Source organism: Microtus oregoni, unplaced genomic scaffold, assembly GCF_018167655.1.
Source record: "Microtus oregoni isolate MIOR12 unplaced genomic scaffold, Mior012 000005F_ref0000423, whole genome shotgun sequence".
NCBI classification, from domain to species: domain Eukaryota; kingdom Metazoa; phylum Chordata; class Mammalia; order Rodentia; family Cricetidae; genus Microtus; species Microtus oregoni.
This window is the reverse complement of record NW_024543064.1, coordinates 1,600,219-1,625,922: the sequence shown is the minus strand read 5'-3', so window position 1 is coordinate 1,625,922 and position 25,704 is coordinate 1,600,219. Positions and strand designations below refer to the sequence as shown.

Sequence of the window (25,704 nt, the reverse complement as noted above, 5' to 3'; positions counted from 1 at the left end):
AGGTAGTTGCAGGAGGCCACATCTGAAGTCAGGGAGGACACGTGTGTAGACAGGCACAGAGAAGGGTGGTTCTCGAAGGGAACCTAGACAGGCACAGAGAAGGGTGGTTCTCGAAGGGAACCCGGCCCATGAAACGCCGAGGGCAGGTGTGACCCTCTGGAGGCTTCGGTGGAGACCCAATGCCAGAATGGAGCTGACCAGGGGACCCCTCGTCTGTGAAAAAAACTGTAAGCTTCTTCACTTGTCTGGCAATATCAAAGGCTCAGTCCTGTTCGGCTATGAATCTCTGAACACGTGATGGCAGAAACTAAGGCTGAAGTTGAAGCCACACCCTCCGGCCGCACCCGCCGGTCACACCCACCGACCACGCCCACCAGCCACGCCCACCAACTACACAGCTTCGGCCAGGCCTCACCTTCTGCTCCACCTCCAGAAAGCGCTGCAGGTCGGAGGCGTCCAAATGGTCCTTATGGTTGCTGTAGGCCAGCATGAGCAGATAGAGGTCTCGGCGAGTGGACATCATCTTGTAGAAGGCGCAGAACTCTTCAAAACCTAGAGTCCCCTGATGGTCGTCTGTGTCCGCCTCCTGCAACACCCAACTTCAGATCACCACCCGAGCTGCAACTTCCTACTCCCGGTCCCCAGCCCAGCTTCCCTTCCTCTGCCGCTACCCAGGGCACCCCTCCAATGGCTCCCTTTCCCTCCTCCCACCAGAAAGAGCACAGATGGGTGCCTCCCCGCTCCTCCGCCGTGCAGTGCAAGGCCAACCTGTAACCAAACCCCACTGTCACCCAAGCTGTGGACACCAACACCCTGCCTTGTGAGCTGAAGGCTTTCACCGGAGTGTCTTCCACTCTGGGCTCTGTGCCTACCCCTGCAGCTACAGTTGGCCATCCGCCCTCTGACGGAGGACCCAGCAGTGTCCTGGCTCAGGTATCAATAGTAGAGAAGTGCTTTTGGTCACTGTCTTCCTTTTGTTGAAAGAAAGAGGGGGGGGCTCACAAGATACCCCCAGGAACCATTCCACTGGAGGCCCAAGGAAGCACGACTTCTTCCCATCTGTCATAGCCATAAGAAGCATCTGCCAAGGGTGCCAATCCCTAGGATGCTGACGTTTGAGGCAGTGCATACCCCGGGCCCAGGCCAGGGGAAGATTCAGAAAATAAGGACGCCAGGGATTGAAGTGGACTTAACAGTGTCCTCAGGGGCTCAGGATTGGCCCAAGAAGAGGCTGCTTGAGTTCTAAAGACTGGGCTTTAGCTCTGCGAGGACCTGTGGGTAAACACTTCCTGTAGGGAGTTTACCCCAAGGGGACCACGGCTCAGTGCCGGGGACAGTGCCCAGTACAGGACTGGGGTGGCCCGAATGGTTCAGAACCACCACAGAGTTGCCAGGATCCCAGCCATAGCTTGTCCAAGGTTCAGTTCTTGTCCTCCACTGACCATGGGCCCTGAAGTCAGGTTCTATCCTGTGACTCGTCATCCCAGATCTGGGTAAACAGATGCCAGTCAGCAGCTGTCCGCCGACACTGGCTGACTCCTCGGGCCTCTGTAGGAGTTCTAGATATGTCCGGTGTGGCATGGCAAACGGCATCACCAAATCTGCCACACCACAGTTGTAGGGCCTCATGGAGGCTCTGCACATTTGGGCTTCTTTTCCCCTGGCCATTCATGGACTGAAGAGGGTTCCCTAGGAAAGATGGGAGGAACCCAGTCTGATACTGACTGTTTAACCCAAGTGGAGCCCTGGCAGCATGGAAAGGAACCTTTTGCCAAGCCTCTTCTGGGTTGAGCCCTGGTTAGCCCAAAGATACTCTTGGGCCATTAAAGCTGAGGACCAGTGCACTGGCCCTCATTCCCATCTTATTTTAGACTTAATGAAATTATGTCACAGCATTGTATCCACTTCACAGGCCTCTGCTCTGACTAAACAGATCCAGACCATCCTAACACTGATTATCAGAGTGACCTGAGCCTTGCGGAGGGCATCATTCCCATCCTGGGGTTCCAAGTGCCTGCGGAGGCTACCATGAGGTGCTTGGCCTAACGGGACCCTGCGTGAGTAGGGAGGTTTGGGATCTCTGTGGCTGGCTGACCACCGCAGATGATAAAGGCTACTGAGTCTGAGCTGTGTGAGCTGATGTACAAGGCCCATGTCTCGGGGGCAAGAACCCCACAGCTTCCTTTCCATCCCACCCACACACCCCAGCTGTTTGCCTCTCTGCTCATGGTCTTTCGTCTCTGTCCAAGGCTTCCTTCCTATAGGCAATTTGGAGGAGGTAGGTCTGAGATCACCCAGACAGACCCCGGGAACTAATCAGCACCCAGAGGCCTGACCTCTCACAATGGGCTGGGAAGCAGACTCCGGAGTGATTTACATGGAGTAGCTCCAACCAAGGCCTGGAGCTTAAACTCTCCAATAGCACACAACCTACCCAGAGTGTTTTCCCCCCTCTTTCCTCTCAGGGCGCTCTGAGCCCTGAATCCTGTTCTAGGTGTTGCCTGGTCCTTAGTGCATCCTCACCCTGAGCCCAGGGCTGTCCTGGAAGGGTTAAGAACGGCTCAGTGCAGGCAGTAGAGAATGGGAAGTGCTCCCATCAGATACAAGCTGTCTGCTAGGCCCCGCTGCTCAGCTGACTGACCCAACAGGGGCCTTCAGAGGGGCAGCAGACACTCCCACGGTCCTCAGTGGGCAGTCGAGAGTGTCCTGCTAGCTGCCCGTCATTCACACAGAGACCCCGATAGTTGCTGTCATTACTGCAGCTGAGCATGACCGCCCGTCTAGCATGAGTGCACACGCAGGAACCTTTGAGGGCCAGACACAGCGGAGCTGTCAGGTCAAGAGCGTGTGTGTGTGTGTGTGTGTGTGTGTGTGTGTGCACGCATATGTGTGTATGTCCGTGTGTGTGCGCGCATGTGTGTGTATGTACGTGTGTGTGCGTGCATGTGTGTGTGCGTGCATGTGTTTGTGTGTGCGTGTGTGTGTGCGTGTGTGTGCACGCATATGTGTGTATGTGTGTGTGCGCGCGCATGTGTGTGTGTGCATGTGTGTGTGCGCATGTGTGTGTATGTCCGTGTGTGTGCGCGCATGTGTGTGTGCGTGCATGTGTTTGTGTGTGCATGTGTGTGTATGTCCGTGTGTGTGCGCGCATGTGTGTGTGCGTGCATGTGTTTGTGTGTGCGTGTGTGCCCGCACATGTGTGCACATTAGGGACAGGTCTGGCATCCGTGCTCACAGAAACCCCTTTCCAGGCTGCATCAAGAAAACCAGGTCAAAGATCTGAGTTTGCTGGCTCAGCCCATTCCTGCCCCAAACCAGGACTTGCCAACGTAAGAGTTTCTCTCCCATGGAGGTTCCCAAAAGACAGAACTAATTACAGACAATAAAGGCTGTGCGTGTCTGAGGGATGCATTTTCATAGCTCCTAACATCAGGGTGGTTACCGAGAGCTGCTGCTTACCAGTTCAGCTCTTTGCTGGACCATGTGTCTTTAAGGCTGGGGACCATAGGAGACCAACAAATGGAGTGTAGCTGCATTTGGGTGCCTCCTCTAAGCGCGTGGTCTCCCTAGCTACAGCCTATGCACAGTGCTCAGTGCCCTGCCCACAGTCAGCAGAGCAGCACCAGGCACAGACCGCCCACCGTGGGAGGACCTCTCACAGCGGCCTCAAGCCTGGACACTCGGCACTCACCCTGAACATCTGTTTCACCCTCTGCCGGGGCAGGTTCACGTTGAGTTTGTGGAGCAGCTGCAGAACCTCACCGATGCTCAGGCTGCCGTCCCCGTTCTTGTCAGCCTCGTCAAACGTCTGCTTCAGCCACTTTGGGGCTGAGTTAGGGGCCAACACAGTCCACGGGCCTGGCCTTACTTGTTCCGCCCTCCAGCTTAGGCGGCAAGAGTCCCCAGCCCAAGCACCCCTTCTGGTCTTCCCTTCCCACCCAGCTGGACAATGGAGTCTGCTCCTGGAGTCTCTCCCCACCCCCGGAGCCCAAGGATATTGGTCCCTGGTGCGCTGGCGACGGGCTAGGCTGTCCTCATCACTGATGCCAGCCATGAGGTAGCGAAGGCCAGTGACCCAGGTACGTGCCTCTTCGCCACTGGGCGAGACCAAGTCCAGCGACTCGCGGTGACTGCCATGGTAGATGCTGAAGCAGCAGTTGGGGTCGAAGCTGCTGTCCGGGTAGCGCTGGAAGATCTCAGACTGCCGTCCCTCGCTCACCTCCTGGATGGAGTCGATGGAGACTGTGGGCAAGTGGGGGGATACAAGGTCACCAATGACCCAAGTGTCCCACTATCCCTTAGGCCCACCATGAGCTAAGCAGATTGCATCTTTGCCCTCAATAACTGACACCCTAATTCAACATCTGCTCACTAAGCCCTCTCTCTGCCCTTCAGAAGTGAAAGTTCAGTATGCTTGGTTGACCCCCCTCGTCCTGTTCTATTGACCAGTTCCCCTTTAGTGAGAACACACACATACACACACGCACACACACATACACATACGTGCACATACACACTCAGGCACACACACAATGCTCACACATGCTGGCACACAAGTACACATGCATGCACACACACTCAGGCACACACACATGCACACACACTCAGGCACACACACATGCACACACACACTCAGGCACACACACATGCACACACACGAACACACACATGCAGGTACACAAGCACACATGCATGCTCACAAACACACATGCACACATGTGTGCACACGCACACATGCCTCCAAGCACCCAGTTTTTCCAGGACCGAGTTTTTTTTTTTTGAGGGGCAACAGTGGGACATGGGAACAACTCACTCCACCATCAAACCCTAGCCAGCTCATCTCTCCATCCTGAAAAGCACTTGCACCAGCCATGACTAGATCCTGCAGCTGCTTCAGTAACAAGTCTAGCACTGCAGGTGAGAAGCCAGGTGTAGCAGGGAGCTGCAGTTCACAGATGTGCTAGGTTGCAGGAGTATCCGCATGCCCAGGTTAGGTTCCACAGGGTCTCTTTTTGCTGGCCTCACCATCCCAGCCCCATGGAACCTCCGCTCAGTACAATTTCTGGAGTAGATGAGCTCAGGTGATACTTTTATAATCTGTCCCTATGTCTTGGGTAGGACCCCCTGATGGATATGCAGCCCACAGGTGGCCAGGGTCCCCTTCTAGACACCAGCTAGCCCTCACTCTGCCTCTGTCCTTTCTCAAGTTCCCTGGCATGAGTGTGGTAGTCAAGATGGGCTCCAGTCTGGTCCAGCGATCAGAACAGCACCCTATTCCTCTGCATTGAGTCCGGAGCACCCACTGGGCCTCCAGGGGTACGGAGGGAGGACTGAAGGCCCTTGAACAAGTCCCTGTTCCTCAGTCTATTCTTCCAGTTACCTCCTTGGGCGTGGCGCTCCCGGCCAGGCATCAGGCTCCCTCTGCCTGCACAACCATGGGGCAGCTCCACCACTCTCAGGCCCAGGGCAGGGCCAATCTACACCAGCTCCTGGAGCCAGCAGAAGTCACTCAGCCCAGGATGACTTCACCATGGGGCTCTTTTTCACATGGGCCCCCTGGGACCCTGGCAGAGTGACCATCTCCTGGGATTCCACAGTGGTATCCTTGGTAAATGCTGAGCTGAAGCCTTCCCTGGCATACCTGGGTGTCACTCCTGGAAAAGCCAGGGGATCTCAGGAATTCACTTCTCACGGCCTGTGAGACTCTGGTGTCTCTCCCTGATCCTAGACCTCCCAAAGTATCCTCTGTGTACTCCAATTCCGACTTCCAGCCGAGCTGAGCAATTCAAGTGACTCCCGCAAACCACAGCAGGTGCCCTGACCCGTGCTGCCTAAGTTAGCCTGGGCGTCCACCCTGCCCTTGGTGTACTGGTCTGTGTGGGCTTCTGTGGTTTCAGGACAATCTCCTCCCCTCGGCTGGCCTGACAGCCCTTTGCCTCTCACTGACCTCAGCGTGTGACATCCGGTCCCCATGGAGTCCCAGAGCCTTGCCAGGGCACAGCTGCCCAGGGACCATATGACCTGTTCCTATTCCTTATTCCAGAGTGCACTGCAGAAGCCCTAGACCCCCGGAGCCTAGAGACGACCAGCGCACCATCTCAACGGGGTCTTAGCCCACTTGGGAGCCTCCCCTGCCCTGTGCTCCCAGGCTCAGGCCCACCCAGCCCCTCCCCTGGGCTGTTTATTCACTCACTCTTGGCCTTCTCATTCTTGCGCGAGGGCCGCCAGCGGAGGCAGGAGCGGTGCTCATCCAGGTAGTAGAAGCGGACCAGGCCCTTGGAACTGCCACGGAGCTTCACCATCTGCGTCCCCTCCTGCATGGCAGTCATGCATCGCTCCACTAGACACGGGCGGACAGACAGACAGACAGACAGAAAGAAAGGCAGAAACCATGAGAGCTCTGGTAATTTCACCTTTCTCCAAAGGGCCCTGCGTGCCTGTATGGCCCTGTCCAAGCATCAGACAGCGTGGTTACCACCCCTTCTCTGATGTCCTGGGTCACTTGAGGTGGGCTGAGACACCAGGGAGGACATTCAGCTACGCACAACCAGTCCCAGAAACCACTGAGATCCTAAGTGGCCTTCATTTAGACTGCCAAGCCGAATCCAGGAACAGAGGCCAGGCCAATTCCCAAATGCACTGTGCATGGAGCTCCCATACTCGGCACAAGGTGGGCCTAGGCACCATGCACGATGCACCATGCACCAAGCCTGGCTCCTACTCCCAGACATGAGCCACCCTGAGAGCCTGCTGCCCCTTCTTGTGGTATCGTCGGGAACATCACCTGTCTCATGGGCAGCAATGTCAGAGAGAGGCCCTATAGGGAGGCACAAAACTGGGAGACTGAGGTGCTGGGTGCAAATCCACAGCCTGCTCTTCCCTAGAGCCGTCTGCCACCCTTGTCCACTCGGCCTCCCGTCCCCGGGAAAGGTCCGCACATCCCAGAGTCCAGGCCAGGGCCAAGCCTTCTTCCTCAGGCTGCACACCTATCTAGACGCAGGAAGCTCAGGACCAGAGGACACTGCATCTCACAAGTGCCCACAGTGAGGCATCCCCAGGTGGGCAGAGCAGAAAACCATGGGTAGTGCCAGCCCAGGGGGGATTTTCTGGAGGAAGCTATTATTGACCAAAAGCAGAAGGGAATTGTAGGCATGGGTGAGCATGCAAGGTAGATAGGACTCTCTAGGGGAAAAAGCTAATTTGGAGACACAGGTATGGCTTCTGGGTACACTTGAGGCAGGGTTTGGGGACAGGGACAAGCCCCTGATGCTACTCATACTGATCCAGACAAAGGCAATTGAATGTGCACCCTCCGCTCCTGGAGCTAGGAATGGTGAATCTAACATTCTTGACCAGGGTGTCTGTGACTTCCTGAGATGCCCTGGACCTTCCCACTGACCACCCAGCAGCCCTCTTCCTTCTCTTCAATGCCACATGGTCCAGGGGCTTCTGACACCATCTAGAGGCCATGGTATCTATACCTGCATGCCTCAGTAACTAGGCTGAAGGTATCACTGCCCCATAAAACTCCAAGGACCCCCCAGAAAGAGTTCTGAAGCATATACAACCAGGGCTCTCGCTCCAGTTCTGCCTGGCTCCCTCCCCACTTGACCTCTGAGCTCTGCTAAGGATGCAGAGGGAGATGCAAGGGAATGGGAGGTCAGTGTGAGGGAGGAGAGAACCCAGGCCTTTTGAAAACCATAGAAAGCTATGCAACCTGTGGTCCCGCAGGGCTTGGCCAGTCCCCAGGAGGAACCCGCTCTGTGCCCTTTCTTACCTAAGAGGTTGAGCTGCCATTGCGGTGACACCACCACGCTCCCTCCAACCCAGAGGAGCGCCTCTGCCAGGCAGGCCACAGCTCCTGTGGTCCAACTGGCAGCAGCCGGCTGATGATCAGGCATATCCCAGTGATAGCTGGAGGCTTGCTCCCCAAGGCCAGAAAGGGCCTCGGTGACAGGCCCACCTGAGGCAGCGGCTGGCACAGAGGCTCCTCGGGGCTCCCCTTTTCTCCTCTACCTCTTCCTCCTTGGAGCCCACTGAGGTCCCCCCTGGGCTGCTTGCAGGTTCCACTGGCATTGACCCAGATGCTACCTGCAGCCCTGGCTGGTCCCCAGGCCAGCCCACCCATGCTCTACAATTCACAGGTCTGTTTGGAGACGAATCCCAGGGGTGGGGGAGCAGCCAAGCCTCACCCTGTCATCCTTGGCCAATCCCCACAGTAATCCTGCTGGATCCAGCCCAGCTGGCCAAAGGATTGAGGCCAGGGGCATGCCCAGCTGCCAGTTCAGAGAGGGCTGCCCCATGTCTGAGCAACCAGACTTGTGTTTAAGGCTGAGGCAGGATAACAGGTCAGACAAGGGACCCTCGTAGGACACAAAATTGTGGCTGCAAGACCTGGCGTGAAGGCCTCTATAAGATCTCCCCTAGGAGGGGCTGTCTATCCATAGGTTTGCTCCTATATGAGGCTGTCTTCCTAAATCCTGCCCATACTAGGTATCCAGGTCTGGTATCTGCTTGATTTTTATTTCTTGTTTTGGTTTTTCTTTTCTTTTTCGAGACAGAGTTTCACTGTGCAGCCCTGGATGTCCTGGAACTCGCTCTGTAGACCGGGCCTGCCTCAAACTCACAGAGGTGCTGATAAGGCATGCACCACCACGCCCAGCCAGAGCTGGTATCTGAGTCTCTGTTTCAAGCTCTCACTTCCTCCTGTCTGAAATCCTTGCACATATAGAAACCTCCAAGTGGACCCCCGTAGTGTGGCAGTGAGTTGGTCCTCAGGTGGGAGAAAGCCCAGGGCCAAGAACCCAGCCCCCTCTGGCTGGAGACCAGAACTAAGCCAGGGCAGGGCTACTTGCCTAGCACCTTGTGACCCAAAGGAACTTGACCCAGGGCAGAGGTGACACCTTTCCACTTTGACCTCCAGCATGAGGAGAACAATGTATGTTCCCTGAGCCCGGGCAGGTTCCACTCCAAAGCCCAGCCCTCCCTTGCCCCCACCAGGCCTCTCCTGGTGTCCACCAAAAGTGGAGCTATGGAGGTATCCCGTGACCCAGGGTACATTCCCACTGTATTCTGTACCCAAGGCTGGGCGTATCTGGGCAGCCAGACCCCATATGACAGTCCTAGGACCTAGGGGACCTATCCACCTATCAGGACACTGACCACAGAGCTGAAGCCACCACTCCACACCAGCCATAAGCAACCTTAAGGGGCATCCAAGTACCCAAGTGCTGCATTCAATTCTGCATCCCATTCCCTGGGCAACCAGAAGTGAGGAGACAGTAGGAATGGGAGGTAGGGTTCCATATTGGCTTCATTGCCTCCGAGTCATGGGCATCCCAACTTCCTCCCTAACCTCATCCTGAGAATCCCTGCTGGGGTACGCCACATTCCCATAGCCAAAGCACCCCACTTCAAAAGGCACCCTGAATGCTCTTGACCCTGGCTGTCTGCTCGTGTGTCCTGGGCAACAGGAAGCCCAGCCACAGGGAATCAGGACCCACTGGGCCAGGTCCAGTGTAATCAACTCACAGCCAAACCCAGGACCCAATTAGGAGCCTTGGCCAGAGACCTTGCTTCATTTGCTGGATGGAGGTCGACAGGCGGCCTGCCCTTTCTGCCACAGATTAGATTAGGGAGCCATTTACTGCTAGAACAGGAAGGAGCACAGCCCTAGCAGCTCCCCTCCCCTGGGAGACAGGACACAGAAGGCCCTGACAGCATGGTCCTCTGTGTAGGCAAAGCCCAGAATCCCCAGTGAGTAGTGGAATGAAAGCTGAGGTAAAGGGAAGAACTAAGAGTCAGGAAAGCCATGGGGGTGCTAAGGCTGGGCAAGATGGGGCACAGGCTCCAAGTGCCCCAGGGTCACATGATTCTCCACCCTGGAGGGCGGCAATGCTACCTCCCCTCTGCCTGCTGCCCACATCCCAGCCCCACTCAGTGCTCACAGCTCACTGTGTGCCAGGATGTCTAGAGTTCCTGCTCTCTCTAGCTACTCTGCCTCTGGACACACCTGATCTTCCCCAAACTAGCCCAGACTAGGGCCATTCATGCTCCCCAAATCTCTCCAGAACTGGATACCTTTGTCCTCTCCCCTCCACTTGTTGCTAACCACTCGTCCCCCACCATCAGCCGGAGAAGGTGCCTAGGCAGGGGCTGTAGGAGGGACACAGACCCAGGGGTACCAGCAGCCCCAGCGGAGGATGTAGATCACTGAACCCGGACTCTCTGACCCTCCTAGTGGCCCCAGGCCATAATCCTCCACTGAAAGGCGGGCAGAGGCCCAGCTAATCCGCCCTCACACAGGGTTCTGCTAGTAAGGCCTCTCCCACTGTCCTGGGGACCAAGGTGACCCTACCCACCGCCGAAACTGCAAAAGACAGGTGGGAGTGTCACTGTGGCCACTGAGTAACCCAGTGCCCTAGCTGAGGAAGACTGTGGAGGACAGCTACCAGGGGCAGACTGTCCCTAGTGCACTGGACCAGGGTCAGGCAATAACCCAGTGCCCTAGCTGAGGAAGACCGTGGAGGACAGCTACCAGGGGCAGACTGTCCCTAGTACACTGGACCAGGGTCAGGCAGCAAGAGGCACCCAGGTTACTGGCCACACAGGGCTCAAACCCATCAACAGCTGGCCTGAACTTGACCACCTGGCCACCCCAGCCAGGTAGGAAGCTGAGACAAACCCCTCTACCCCGGCACAGAAAGACGGACAGCCATTCCAAGAAGAACTAAAGGCAATGGAGTAGGAGGAGTAACCTGGCCCCTTCCAGTGCCACCAGGACCCCACATTCACCCAGAGCTTCCCAGCAGCTCCTAGTCATGCTTAGGACCAGGTCCAGGAACGGGTAAAACTCCCATCTGCCCCTGGGGGTTGACTGAGGCTACCTTCGGAGTTCAGAGATAGTAATCTTCCCATATTAGGGTCACAGAGGGACTCTGAGACCCCGGACTGTCTTTCACAGTTGAGCCGTGCTCAGTCACCCCTGCTTTCCTTCATTTCAGGCCCTGGAGCTCCCCCTGCTCCCCCAGAAGTTCTAGGGACCCTCAGGAGGCAAGGACTTGCAGCTTCCAGAAGTTTAAGGCAGCCACCATGGACCTCACTCTTGTGGCTCAGGCAGGTGCAACTATAACTTACTGCCGTGTACCAGCCCCACAAAGACTCATGTGTGAGAGGAGCAGGTGCGTTTGGTTGCCTACCAAAAGAGACACACTTGCCTCAACCACCGATCTCCAGGACAGGTAGGCAGGACAGTAACGCCTCTGTCCTAACTTCACCGGACCTACACAATTCCTCCACAGAATGCTACCTGCCCCCGAGGGTCTCCTCTCTGCTCTGTCCCAAATCACCCAGTACCCAGCAAGCAAGGGACAGGATGGATGAGGGAGACCAAGAAGAGCCAAGGTCACACAGTCTGCTCTGGGAGCTGTGGGCAACTATGCCCCCCAGGCCATGCTCGTACTCGTGGTCCCTAATTCGGGTGTTCTCATTACCTATGTGCTTCAGTCCCCCACAGCCCTGGCTCCTCCTGCCTGGAGCCCACAGATACCAGCAGCTGCTGAAAGGAGAAGGAGCCCATGCTGGCTGGTGCCGGGCCCACTGGTGCAATTTTACTTCTGCGAGGGAGATCGATCTTGTCCTAACACAGTGGGCAACACAGCTTGATGGCTGCTGCGAACAAGACAGCAGCAGCCGTTCAACAGACTCGCCTCTCCCTGGGGAAAGCTAGAAAATCAATTTACTCTCCCAATAAACCAACATATCATGCATACATACACGGGGGCACCTCTGGGTACCGTGGCCCTCATCCCACCAGCATGCCAGGACTTGCGTGTGTTCCCTGGTGAGTGGGGCTCCACAGGTCAGCAGCATGGGGCATGAGGGAGCAAAGCTCCTGACCCAGCCCTTTCCCTGAAGCCTTGAGCCTTGTCAGCCGCCTCCCAACCTGCAGGTCATCCCGGCCAACACTTAGATGGTGCCTGGGGTGGAGTGGAGGGAGGAGGAAGCCGTCCTGCCCCAGCCCCACAGTACCCACCGGGATGAGCCCGGCCCCTGGCCCTGTGCCACTCAGGAGGGAGGGACAGGCCCACACACATATGGCCAAGCTTATTTAAACGTCTGAGAACAGCAACGCAACCCCCCGCACGTCTGGGCGCCTTCTCCCCAACTATTTTTACTGTATCAGGGAGTGTGAGCCGGCTTGTTCCTGCCCTCCCCGGCCAGACCCAGGAGGCACCTGAGCCAAGGCAGGGCCTGAGGAATCCCTCAGTAGCAGTAGAAACAAAATAGCCACCACCCAGCCCAGGGCCATCTGACCAGGCCTGAGGCTGCCCTGGGCATAGAACAGCAGGCCCGCTCTGCTGGGTGGATGTGCCCTTTTCTTCCAGCAGTGTCTTCCCCGTGGCATGCCGCTCCAGCTTCCAGCAGGAGGAGGCAAGTTCTGTCAGGGGCGGGGAGGGGTGGGCCTGACCCATCGCACTGCCTGACCGAGCAGTGGGCAGGGCCAGAGGAGGACTAAGACAGGCCACCAGACCTCATTCTGATGCCTGGGGCAGCCAAGGATATGAGCAGCCTAGAGGGTAGAAACAGTCTCTCCATGCCCCAGTCACCATGCTAACTCATTTGCCCATCCACAAGCTGACCTAAGCTGCCACCGTTCCTGCAGCTCAGGGACCTGGCCTTGCACAGCGAAGACCGGGCAGCAGCCTGGCCCATCCTTAGCTGGTGGTGCCAGCTTCAGGATCTAGCCCCAACCCAGTCCAGCCCGCTCACCCTAGCCCAAGAGGAGTGACGGTGAACCCAAGTTCAAAGCCGTCGCATTGCGTGCGAAGGCGTCGGAGGTAAAGAACTCAGCTGCAGCCACAGTAGCAGCAGCAGACAAGGCATTCTCAAAGGTCAGCAGCGTCCACACTTCCCAAGGCCTCCACTTAGAGAAGTCCCCACATGTTCAGGTCTAAACCGGGTCTCGCCAAGCCTGCCTCCAACTATGCCTGCAATGGCCATGGGGGTCTGGCGCCTTTAGCCCACAGAGGTCCCGGCTTCTGGCCTTCCTCTATCTCTAGCAGAGCTCCAAGGCCACAGTCAGGGTCACTCCAGAGCAGAACTGGTACCCCCGACCCTCTCACTATCCCTGGCTATCACTAGCTGGTGGCATGTAGCAGCTCAGCTCACAGGAGTGACTTCAATCACATTCAACAGCCCCGCTAGGGAAAGGACTCTATTAATATCCCATTTCACAGCTTTCTGCTCCCCCAGGTGGCCCTCATTCCTGTGTCCCTGGGGGTTCCTATCTTTGCCAAGAGTCACTCACTTCCCTGAGGCCACAGCTGCCCTCTCTTCCTCCAGCAGGGCCTGGTCAGCAGCCATGCTGGGTTCCTGAAGGTGGACAGGTCTGACCCCAAGCCACTGCCCAGGACACCCTTGGAGGAGTGAGCTGTCATGGGAAGCAGGCTGTAACCATCTGTGTGGAGCCCCTTCGGGAAAACCATCAGATCCAGGTAGGGATCTCTCTCAAAAGTGTGCAAGTCGTAACAAGAAGAGCCTATCCTGCCCGGCTGCTCACCCTGGAGCCCAGACCAGGCCAGGAGGAATGGCAACAGCTGAAACCGGGTGGGTAGTCTCTGGGTATGGTCAAGCAGGGGTCAGGGGCAACAGGAAACGAGATCTGAGCCCCTGAATAAGTGCCCAGCGCTGGGCAACAAAAGCCACCTTGAGGCTAGAGAGCATTGGGCCCTCCGTGGGGCCGGAACGGGCCAGTGGGCCTCAGGAGAGAGCACGTTTTTGCACGCTGAGCTGGCTCGCCAAGTTTGACTTTTTACAGTGTCGGTGTCTCCTGAAGGTGAAGACACCTGTCTGAACATTTACTCTGTTGGACATCTACCTGCAGATGCTCTGTTCCCACCTTGCTCCTGGAGTCTGAGCAGGTTGAGGACCTCCTCCACGGACTGATTGGCCAGTTTTGTCCAAGTCAGGGCTCCGCCCTCATGCCTGAAGGCTTCCTTTTTGGGGCGATCTGGAAGGGATCTCAAGGCTGCCCCTTGAGCTATCCCAGCTGCTTACCTCAGTCACCTGCGGCTACCCACCACAGCTCAGGAATGTCTCCTAGCTGGCAAAAGGCTCCTATGCCCAAAAATCAAAGAAAACACCCAGTCCTAGGGCTGGTACTCACCTCCCCCACCCTGCCTCTTCCTTTCCCCACACAGGAAGTCTGTCCAGCCAGCCATGAGCCCACGTACTCTGTGCTGAAAGCAAACTCCCAGGAATAAGCAGGCTCACTCATCCTATTACTCAGTCCTCACAGCTCTCATCCACCCAACTCTCTCTGTGGTGGAGCCACAAGTTCTGGCCCAGGAGGAGCCCCTGTAACTACACCTGCCCAGGGCAGTGCCAGGAGCCAGGGAGCCTTCGCCATCGGTTCATTAGTGGTGCAGATGGAGGGCCAGGCTCAGGACGGCAGCCCATCTGCTCCGTCCTCAGCTGCACGTTGAAACTGCAAGGACTCAGCTGCCGTACGTCTCTCCTGGGGTCGCCAGAAGATGGAAGTGGGCTTGGAGTCCTCCAGGGGCCACCCATCTTCTCCTAAGACCAGGGCCCTTCCTCAGGCAGCTGAAAACCCCATGCACGTCCAGTCCCTTGGACCCTGGCACCTAAGGCTACATGGCAGCGTCCATTCCCTGCCCCTTTGATGAGCAGCTGTCCTAAGTCCAGTAACCCCAGGGTAGAGACTCCATGGGCACTCTGCAGGCCAGCCAGGTTTTCTCAGGTCAGCTGCTACGCTAGGACAGGGACAGTGCTCAGGAAGGGGCATATCCAAACGCTATGCCTTTGGGACCTCAGTACCCTGACCGCACTGGCCATGCTGTCCCCAACTCACAAAAAGCATCTTAAGCAGAGAGAATAGGAGGGTCAGAGAAAAGGAACAGCCTGGAGCAACCACACAGACCAGGTGTGGTGGGACACCACAGACAGTTTTTGAATACCTTACAAGTTGCTCTATGAGGTGGCCCCGCACCTTCCCTTCCCCTCCCTGCAGGTTCAGGGAGGGAAGTCACACACCCCTTTAAGCTCCCCTGCCCCTCTTCAACATCCATGTCAGTCAGGAGCAGAACAAGTCCACTCCCAGATCAACCAGCCAAACCAATCAAGACGGCATAGCCCATTCCCCTTGGAACTCCGGGCCTTGATCAGGAAGTTCTTCCTGCTGTCTGACTCAGATCACTTTGATGCAGCCACAGCCTTGGGTCTCTTTCACTTTTAGTCTCTCCTACCCTGACCCCAAACCAAGCTTTGTGTTGGGGCTGAGACCCTGCCGAGGAGAAGCCTTTTCCCACCCCCACTAAAGATGCCTCCTCACACCCAACCCCCTTTGCTCCGCTCCTGTGGGCAGCCTGGAAGACTCGTGCACCCCTGCTGGTCCGTGCTGTTTGCCTAGGGCAATGCCAGTTCCCTAGACAGGGAAAGTGGGACAGATCCAAGCAAGGGAGTTGAGCTCTAGAGAACCTCGGGCCGCTGGGAGGGAAGGCTGTGGTTCTGTCCGTGGTGCTGACTAGATCTCAAGGCGTTTGCCCCTCTCCCCCAGCCCACAGCCCCTGACAGCTCCGGACAATCCCTCCTCCAGACATCCCCTCGGTTGGTCTGGAAATCAGGGGACAGCGGCTGCGGGGCAGGCGCACCTCGTCCTGCAGAGTGGAACCTCAGTACCTTCACAGGTAGCATCTACTAGCAAGATGCCAAAATGGGGGTAGTTGGGGTGCTTCACTGTATAGCAGCTGACAGGGAATGGGGTCACTAGGCTTGTCCCCCCAGAGACCCTAAGAGGGGGACCGAGCATAGCATAGCCCTTGCTCTGGGGTCTGAGTCCAGCTGGGAGTCATGAGCCTCTTCCAGACACCCTCCTACCTGCCCTTACCTTGGTCCTGGCTAAGCCCACCGGTGGACCCAGGTTCTTCCATGGCCCGCAGGCACCAGCCCCACTGTTACCGGCACGGCCCGAGGGGGCCGGGACCCTGTGCTGGTCCCCAGTGTCCCCAGAGTTGTAGCCTGATCCAAGGCGCCCCACGCACAGCGCCCATACCGGTTCAAAGCCCGCTGTAGCTAGCTGCCACTGCTGCTTGCTAGCAAAGGAAAAGAGGGGAGGGGAGGGGCGGGATGAGGCCTCACCACCACTGGGACCGCCCCTCCCACGGGAGCCCCGCCTGCCCTTAACTCTTGGATGTCCGGCTCCTGGCCTGCCTCCGCTGCTGTTCAGGGGCATCAGTTTGAATCAAGGAGGGAGTTTCAGATGGGCACCAAGCCAGCATTGCTCAGGGGCCAGAAGAGGAGGCAGTGCTGGCCGCTTGAGACCCCCACAGTGGCAAGACCACTCACCATGCCCACCTTTCTCTCCAAGCCAGTCCCTCCTACCAGGGGGGCAGTTATACACCCTCAAGGAACAGAAGCCAAATGAATCTGGCTGGCAGTTCCTGGTGACCACAGAGTCCTTTTGACCACCACACTCTAGACTTTGTGGCTAGACCTTCCAAATTTGCTGAAGTGTCTTCCCATCAGCTTCCCTGGCTGGAAGGATCCAGGCTTGGAGAGGCTCAGCCCAAGGGCTAGTTCTGTAAAAGCCCCACCCTGTGTCCACCCAGGTTTCCTCCGCCTGACTCCATATGCCCATTGTTAAGTGCTTTCTGCTTGGCTGCACAGGTTTGTGTGGTCTGGGGGGTGGGGGATGACTGTTGGCATGGCAGGCAATGCCCGCTGTGTACACCTGCCCTGGGTTATGCAGGGCTCAGGGTAAGGGGCATGGTCTGTCCAGCCTGGGTTCGCCTCTCTGGGATCTGCCTGATCTATGCACAGCATCTGGGCAAAGCTCCGTCCTCCTGACTGCTCACTTCAGCTCAGGGGAGGTGGCGAAAAGTATGACTTCTGCCCCTCAGCATCTGGTGGGGCTTTAAACTCGCACCCCAGAGGGACAGTCAGTGGAGATCCAGAAGAACAGATAAACACGGGTCCACCTATGGACTCTCTGAACTGCCACCTCCAAGGTGTGACAGCCTCCTGCCGTGCAGGGCACCAGGTGTGAAGGGGGAGGAGAGCCTCTGTGGGTACTACCAGCTGGGTTCTGCCAGGAAAGGCCCTTGGCCCTGCTGCCTGGCACCCTTAAAGGAGCAGCCTCCCTTCTTCGCTGTTTCTGTGCTCTGGCTTTTTTTTTTATATATCAGAGTCGCTCTGTCCTGGGCTATAGGAGCTGCCCCTCTGGGTAGATACTCTGTCGCTCATTGGCACACAGCCTAGGTACAACTCCAGGGTCCATGTGCATCCCACTGAAAGATCTGAGCAAGAAAGGGGCCCTTCCTCTGGGTATGTATTGGCTGATGAGGTCATTCTGGAGCACAGGTGGGTTCCAGGGCAGGAAGAAGGAGCACAGTCACACGGGGGCACCAGAGGCCGGGGGACCACAGTGGGGAGAAATCTCAGGAAGGCGCCCACAGCTGAGCTTTATGTGTTTCCTCCAGGAACTAGCAGCCCCCTCAGAAAGAAAGGAGAAAGAAAAGAAACTGAGTCAGGGAGAGAGAAGAAAAAAACAAGAGGCGGGGGGCGGAGGGGAAGGGATGCTCCCATGAGTCAGGCAGGTGACAAGGTCCCTGGAGAGGACCCAGAGTGGGGCTACCTTCTCCCTGATGGACAAAAGGCCCCTGAGCCTCCCTGGAGAAGTTGGGTGAAACCTAAGTTCACATTGCCATGAATAATCCATCGCGTAGTCTCCTCCACCCCCTCCCCCATGGAGCCAGGAGATGAATCCAGCACCAGGGCCGCGATTAAAAACGGTGATTAAAGCCCACCAGGCACATGTTAATTTGCTCGGAGGACAATCTCTTTTTCTCTGGGCATTTTGGCAGAATTCCGCTCTGAAAGCGTTTGGCCTGGCTGGTCGCGTGCAGGGAGACTCCCCGGGAAAGAAAGAGCCTGTGACCTTAAAGGGGTTAGGAGGCTGGAGAAGTTTAGTCTTCTCCTTTGAAGAGGACCACCAGACAGACAAGGGCAGGGTACACATCCGGGGGCTCCTGCTGTGACAATGTTCCTTCAGCGTGAGCTCCACACGTTCAGATAAGGGGGACTTCCGTGTGCCAGCAGGCCAGAAGGTTCTGCCAGACCTGAGCTCCCCTGTAAGGGGACTCTGCTCCCTAGAGACCGGTTCTCACCTTCCGGATCTAAGTGCCTTCCCCTTGCTTTTATCTTTAGTGGCACTGTCAGAGACAGGCAGGAGGATGATACACCCCGAGAGGCCTTTAGAAGAACAGAACCTCTTCCTTCTCCTCAGCGTTTCATGAAAATACTACACGTGAATTCACACATACCCCCGGTCTGCCCCTTGTTCATGACTATGTGCTAAGAGCTCATCCGGCCTATCCGTGTTATGCACACCTTACAGGGTCACCCTAGGCACTGAAGGGCCTGCTTCTAGTTCCTCAGCTGTAAGCACTTTTGCCCTACAGCTTTGACAGAGGTCAGAGAGGCCAGGGGGCTCTAGTGTCCCACAGTGAATGGCAGCAGTCTGGGGAGAGCTGGGCCCTGACTTCCCTGACATAGCTTTTCGCTTAGGCTCCTAGTTTATCTGAAGGGTATGAAGTAGCACGCACGCGTGCACACACACACACACACACACACACACACACACACACACACGGTCCTGCACGGGAGTGTCTCCATCTTTCAGTGCCATAGGAAACCTGTGGGTGGTGCAAGGCACAAGTTAGGCTGGCCAACTCAGCTGAGACTGGGTCCTTGGGCTGAGGACCCAGGTAGGGTAGAGAGGAGGCTGGGATATCCTAGGAAACAGCACCAGACCTGCAAATGCCACCACAGAGTCGAGCTCAGACAGGAAGGGACGTGGCAAGCAGCGCCAAGGCCAGGAAACATTACAGATCACATCCTAGAGCTCTGCTACCTACGAGCAATCCGCTGGAATGCAATGCTTCTCTGGCCTACTTTCCTACACAGCATCTAGGGAGAACCAGCAGCCTGGGAGAGCAAGGGCCAGCCTGGGAGAGCAGGGGCCAGCCTGGAGACTTGAGCTGAAGCTTTCCTTCCACGGAAGAAGAGGAGTCCTGTAGGTGGGAGGCAGGACCCTCTCTGTGGCCCACCAGGCCACAAGCAGAAGGGCCAAGTCTCTTCTAATGACCATCACTACAAGAAGGGGAGCTGGGAGCGTTGGCTCCACGGTTCTGGGGTCATTAGCTCTGCCTGTAGATGGGCAACAGCTGCCACTTTCCAATAATCTCCAGAAACAGAAGGCCAGGAGAAAAAAAAAATACATCCCCAAACTCAGCAGAGCGATTCACACCTCTGAAGTCTTTGTGGGGCACCTCAGATCTAAACTTCCAACTTCTGTCCTACATAAATCTCCAAGGAAACGCTTCCAGAGGCCAGCTGTGCGCCCAGCTCCACATCTCTGCAATGGTCACTGCACAGAAGCCTGGGCATGTCACTAGGAAACAGGCACAGGGGTAGGGGCCCTAATGAGGCCCCAGTTCTGCTCCCGTGAGTCCCTCTCAGAATGCCCAAATCAGGAAGGCTCGAGAAACCACTGATTTCAATCCCTTTCCTTTCCAGAGAGAGAAACCCTCTGGGGTGGACTGGTCCCACTGTCACTCTGACCCTGCTGAGCCCTGGAGTGTGAGCACCAGGGTCCACTGACGTGGACTGTAATTATCTCAGAAGTGTTGGATAATGTTGTGCAGGCCCCTCGGGTATCGAGTCAGTGCCGACAATCCTGCGGCCGGGAGGGACACGGGCCCCGCAGCCTGTGCCTAAGACGTTTTATTAATTATTCAACACCAAATCCAATTTCGTGTTGTCTCTTGCCTTGTCTGAGAGTTCTAACGATGTTACCACCTCTAGTGAGGAACCAAAGCTGCTTCAGGGGACGAGGTAGGATCCCCCAACCATCCCACAGCCTCCCCCCTCCTCCACCCCCCCCCCCCCCCCGCACACTCCGCATACCAGAACAGGCTGAGCAACCTCCTGACAGAATGTGGAAGGCAGTGTCTCTAGTACAGAAGACCCCCCGCTGCCATGGTCATCAGGTCCCCTCATGGAGTCACACTAATACTGACGAGCCCAGGTCCTCATCCTCGGGATGAATGCTTCAGAGGGGTATGTGGCCTCAAGAGAACTGGCCTGACCACAGTTATCCAATTACCATAGCTGCCCCAAAGTGACCACAGTTGCTTTAGAGTGACCACAACAGCACCAATGACCATAAATGCCTCGGAGTGTCCACAGCTGCCCCAGTGACCCTGGCCGTCCAGGCTGGCCATATCTACCTCATTGATCACAACTGATTGCCCCAGGGACCACAGCTGCCTCGGACTACCCAAGTAGGAGACCGGCACTCTAGGTCTGGCGAGCCCACCTGCCCTTCCCCCAAGCTGAGTGGAGTCAGGTTCAAAAGAAACATCACTCGATTCCAAGGCAGACAAAGAAACAAGACAAAGCAGAAACAGCCAGAGGTGGGGTCCACGGGGGAGGGAGACAGCACAAGGAGAGGGATGCTCTGACCAGGTTAAGAGTGTTGAGGCCCTCAGGTTGGTACCCAGGGCCCATGGACTGCAGTGAACACAGACACCAGCACAGTCTGGGTGATGATGGGGAGAGAGGCAGGGAGCATAAGCCTGGGCAGCTGGAGGGTCAAGAGGTTTTATAAAGGGTTTGGCCTAAATTGTCACAACCGCGGGTGCTGACTCCCCCCCCCCCCCCCCCCCCGTGCTACAGGCCTGGCCATATAGGCAGGCAGCATCTTGCTTGCACCAAAGGTTTCTGCAGCCACAGCATGCATCCATTGCGGGAGGGCCTCTTAGCCTTGCTCAGGCACCAAAGGGAGGGGTCCGGCCTAGGTCAATGGGTCAGAGCCCCGCCTGGAGCGGCAGTAGCCTGGATAGAGCCAAAGTGGGCAGACACTGCCCTGGCAGCTCCCCCTGCCTCCCTGCACCAGCCTGACCTAGATTCTGTGCCCGTGTGCAGCAGCGATGCGGAGCTGCGGCCAGCCTGGCACTGAGACAAGTGGGTAGGATCCAGAGCCAGTACAGCCACATGGCCACTAGCATGGCCCCAAGATACACTTGGTGTGGGGCTCCATGTGTGCTGCCCACCCTTCCGAATCCCTCCCTCTCTGGGGCCCTAAGGCCCTTGCCTGAGAAGCTCCGAGGAGCCCTTGGCTTCCACTCTGTGGTCTGGCCCCTACCCAAGCACCTGCTAGAGGAAGAGAAGACAGAGGAGGGCAAACCCTCTCTGCCATCTTCTTCCCGCTCAGGCAGCTCTGTGGTTAGAGCGAGGGGTCCTAGACTGTGAAGCCACAAGGCCTGCTGTGGACATTCCTCAGCTCAGCTCCAGCAGCCCCAGATGCTGGCCAGAGACCTACAGCCTCTGCTCAAAAGCAGGTCGGTTGACCCCACAGGACTGGCATCCTGCACCACAGGGCCGTATGACCAGCATCTGGTCTTATATGCCCGTGTGCCACCCTATGCCCCCTGGATATATAAATCAATCAAAAATCCCTCAAAACCGAGAAGTATGTGCCCTGCATGCAAATGTATGCAAATGTATGCAGATGTGCCCTTGCTCCCTAGTTCTCAGGCCTGAGGGGTCCTTCAGGCCACACGATCCCCCATTTCAGGACCAGAGACGGCCAATCCAGTGTCTCTTCTTGTTCTTCTCCTTTCTGCCTATTCCTCGGTTGCCACCATTTATTAAGCGCCTGCTGTGTACAGGCATTGCTCAGGGCTAGGAAGGCAGTAACATGTTCCTCAGAAGCAGCCCGCGTCCTAGGGGGCTCCTGTCTGGGCGGGCAGGGCTGTTGCAGTGGTTCCACTCTGGACAGAGAGAATAAGATAGCCGTCCTCAGAGAAGCCAGGGAGAAAGGGACCTCTTCCCTGGAGATCAGTGGGCACTGGAGGACTAGTACAGGGGGTACAGACTCGGGTATGGGCTGGGTACCTCGGACCAGACCTGGAGCCAGAGGTGAGGAAGTTGAGGGTATGCCATTGCCAGCAGGACACCATCAGTACAAAAGAACTCTTGGTATGGGACTTAGCTCAGAGCACACACTCAGAAAGTACACAGCCATAGGACCCTGCTCTTGGCCATCAGCACCTGCCCCTCACTGTACCATGGGATGAATATTCCTATTGCTGACGGTCGCCTGAAAGTATCCTCCAATGCAGGGCTTCCCATGCCGATCTCGGCGCAAGCTCCAACACTTCCTCTGGAAACTGCTCACCAGTGCCAGTGGTAGAATTTAAAATACTGAGTGGTAATTCATACATTCAAAACAAAAAGCAGGATACACAGGCCACAGCATGCCTGTGGTCAGTGGGAAACTGGTTACCACATTCCACGAAGCCACAGAGAGTAGAACTCTAAGTCTGTGTACCAGGTCATCCTCGATGGGCTATAAGGGCTTTGCAAACTGGCTGGGCTCCCTGCTCATCCCTGCTGCCCACCTGACTCCCAACCCCAGAGTGGCTGCAGGGAGTGGGAGTCAGACTTCACAGAGGGGACTGGATCCCCAGGAGGCAGCAGTCCAATGGTACTGAAGACACGGGGCGCCATCAAACCATGTTCCTGGGCTGCCTCTCCAAGGGTATAAACACGTATAAACACGTATCCTGCCCTACGTGTGCCATCCCCACCACCTCGTCTGTAGACGGTGGCTTGGCGATGTAAAAACAGAGACTAAAGGTGAAGCGGCCCTGGGAAAACAAGAAGGGAGTGAACCCTAGCCATGGGACCATTTCTGAGATGTGTCTTTGAAGAGGCTGTGCCCACGTGGCACGAAGGTCCGTTTGGGTCTTCCCTGGAACCACAGCCAGTGGCCACACTACATGAGACCTTGCACATGGTCAGCTCTTTCATAATATTTGTGCAATGATCCTCCTCGAATATCGACCCAAGCGGCAAGTCTTTGCCGCTCTGCCAGGAAACATACCTACGCATCTTCCAAGAGCGGCTAGAAGGAAGCGGTCGGGCTAGGTGAGCAGAGTTCACCAATGGTCAGTGTGAACAGACCTGGGAGGTATGAGCAAGACACAGCTCAGGGAAGGGGTGTGAGCACACGGCTCGCGGAGGAAGTTTAAACAAACAGGTGAGGGGAAACGTGGACACACGACCGAGGAGTGGAGAGCGAGTATGGAAACACAGCTGAGAAGCGTCGGCAGACACAGAGCTCAGGAGGGAGTGCTCACAGGGAGCACTCTCAGGCTTATCTGGTCCTTGAGACCCATGCACCATTGTCAAGGTGCTCGGCCTCCACAGCCAGCAGGATCTGATTTTTTTTCCCTCACTCCCAGCAGCCAAAGGCCTGGGTAAAGCCACTGTTTCCCACCAAAGCATCTATTCTCAGTCCCACCAGGGCCAGGTATTCAGCAAGTTGACAGCAGGGAACTTGTTCCTGACTCCCAGGAAGCCAGCCAGATGCCCTCAACCCTAACCATCCTTTCCCCTTTGCAGTGTGGGTCCTGGGTCTAGGTGAGACATGCTATTCTCTTTGCCCCACGGCTGTCACCGCACCACACCTTCACACACACTCACCCACAGTGCATGGGGACTCTCCATTTGATCTGCCTACCCCCGGTGCCAGCCCCTCTCCTTGCCCTCTGCCCAGCCCCCAACCAAGTGCCACCTGCAGATGGCGTGGGCCCAGCAGCCACCCAATGTAACACAGGCAAATGTTTATTTTTTTTTCCTTTAGTGCAGAGAGAGAGAAAGAGAAAGAGAGAGAGAGAGAGAGAGAGAGAGAGAGAGGAAGAAATCCTGTGAGTCACTGGGAGTATTCAAGCAGAAGGCTGAGGCCAGCAAGCCAGAAGCCGCTGGGTAGAAATGGAAACATCCTCACCCCCACCCCACCCCAAGGCTGCAGGTGCCTGGCTCTGGCAACCACTCAAGGTAAACTTGTCATTCCCTCATGGCTAGACATTCTAAGAAAGCTGCCACCTTCAGAGACACTTACCTGACTGCCACCGGTTCCTGGAGTGTGAGGGAAAGGAAGGAATGCCTATAACCATGCAATAGGAGCCCCAAGAGAAGACACACGGTTAGGGAGACTGAGGCAGAGGTGCCTCACCCTGTTATCACAGCCCGTGGAGCTGCTTTTGGGACACTCTCTTTCTGGTCCCGCTTCAAGCAGAACAGGAGGTACCCCATGAGGATGGTATCCACAAGAGCCAGACTTCATTCCTATCCCTGCTGGTGATTGGTCAGTTCAGTTCGACCCCCTGATATCCCTGGGTACTTCTGATCACAGAATACCCTAGACCACAGCAGGATACCTAGGGGTCAGCTACACCTGAATGTCTGAGGACTGGACATATCAAGTGGGTTTTAGGAGCAGCTCTGTCCCCTAAGAAAGGAAGCAATAGGCTGGGATAGAAAGCCTGACCAAGAGCTGTCGGAGAGGTACAGCCATCCCTCATAGCCCTGGAGCCAAGGCATGAGTCAAGGGGCGGAGGTCTCTTCCAAGGAAGGGTCCCTCGCAGCCCCTTTTCTTCCCCGGAAAGGACGCAAGGATTGTCCTGTTCACAGTGGGAACTGGTCCTACACCAAGATTCCTGTGCAAGCCCCATTCAGAGGAAAGCCCAGCTCTCTGGTTTCAGATGGGAAAATGAAGACCCAGAGGTGAAGGTTTGCTTGCAGTAACTAGCCGTGGTAAGAATGTATAGTGTCTAGGCACCTCTCCTAGTGCACCACCTTGTCCATATGATCCTTTGACCTGCAAGGGTCAAGTGTCATCTAAGGTCCACAGGGTCCAGCCTGGCTTGTGCTGCCGGAAGGCGCCACCTCTGTGACCTCATGTGTTCCTGGGGCAGAGGCAGCAGTGACGTCTGAGTCATGCCTGCAGCTTTTTAAGGCTCAGCTGACTGCAGGGGTAATTTAGGTTTTTTGAGGAGACGCAGGAACACACGGCAGAGAACAGGGTATGGAGACGCCAGCCGTAGTGGGGATGCTTTTGCACCCTGCCCTGGTCCGCAGTTCCTTCCTGAGGAAGAAGCCTGCCCTTAAGTCCTACAGGGGTCGTACAGAAGCTGGCCACCAGGAATGGTGTGTTTGCAGGATGGCAGAGACGAGGTTCCTTGGGCTTTGCTGAGAAGCTGGGAGTGAGTGCCCTTGAGAGGGGGCCGATCTCCAGACACTTCCAAAGAAGGAAGTCCGGCAGCTCCGCTCTGCTCCAATATTACCTGGAGTCAGGGAGAGGAGGCTCAAATCGGAGAGGTCCCTGGAAGAAGACATCTGAGGTCAAGTGCTGATATGAGACCTGATTCTGATGACCCAAAGGGACATAGGTGGATTCACTCTGAATCCCACTTCCCAAATCACATCAAGTCCCCTCTTGCCAGCCTCATGATCCCCAAGTTGCATTGTCTCCTTTCGAACAGAATATAATAATTCCCAATAATGCCAAGCCCAAAATAACACCCCAGTGTGAGGCTTGCAGAGCTCTGGGGGGAGAATGGGACTGACTCAAACACAGCTGCAAGTCGCTTTAAAAATACACGGAGGCACACACAAACACGGGCATACGTGAGCGCTGCCTGGAAGGATGTTTGCCTCCACCCACGGGCCCTGCTCAACAGGTACGCAGGGTCAGGCTGGGGACATGAGGGAGGGGGACCCTACTCTTCACTCCCTGGGGCTCGAAGGAAGGCAGATGAGAGTCTCCTGTTAATC

At 56.4% G+C, this 25,704-nt stretch overlaps 1 protein-coding gene across 6 annotated transcripts in view; it reads right to left on the bottom strand.

Moving 5' to 3' along the window:
* The window catches only part of LOC121448185 (1-phosphatidylinositol 4,5-bisphosphate phosphodiesterase eta-2-like), a 68,822-nt gene that overhangs the window by 21,100 nt on the left and 22,018 nt on the right, over nucleotides 1–25,704 (bottom strand). For 4 of the 6 annotated variants that reach the window (XM_041651984.1, XM_041651987.1, XM_041651988.1 and 1 more), the window contains exons 2-5: nucleotides 6,194–6,340; nucleotides 3,999–4,242; nucleotides 3,692–3,821; nucleotides 416–586 (exon numbers count right to left, since the gene is read on the bottom strand). In XM_041651984.1, coding sequence (XP_041507918.1) covers nucleotides 416–586; nucleotides 3,692–3,821; nucleotides 3,999–4,242; nucleotides 6,194–6,340 — 692 coding nt within the window. Of the gene's footprint in view, nucleotides 1–415; nucleotides 587–3,691; nucleotides 3,822–3,998; nucleotides 4,243–6,193; nucleotides 6,341–15,907; nucleotides 16,111–25,704 lie in introns of those variants that run through there. The other 2 variants (XM_041651985.1, XM_041651989.1) reach the window with 1 other exon arrangement.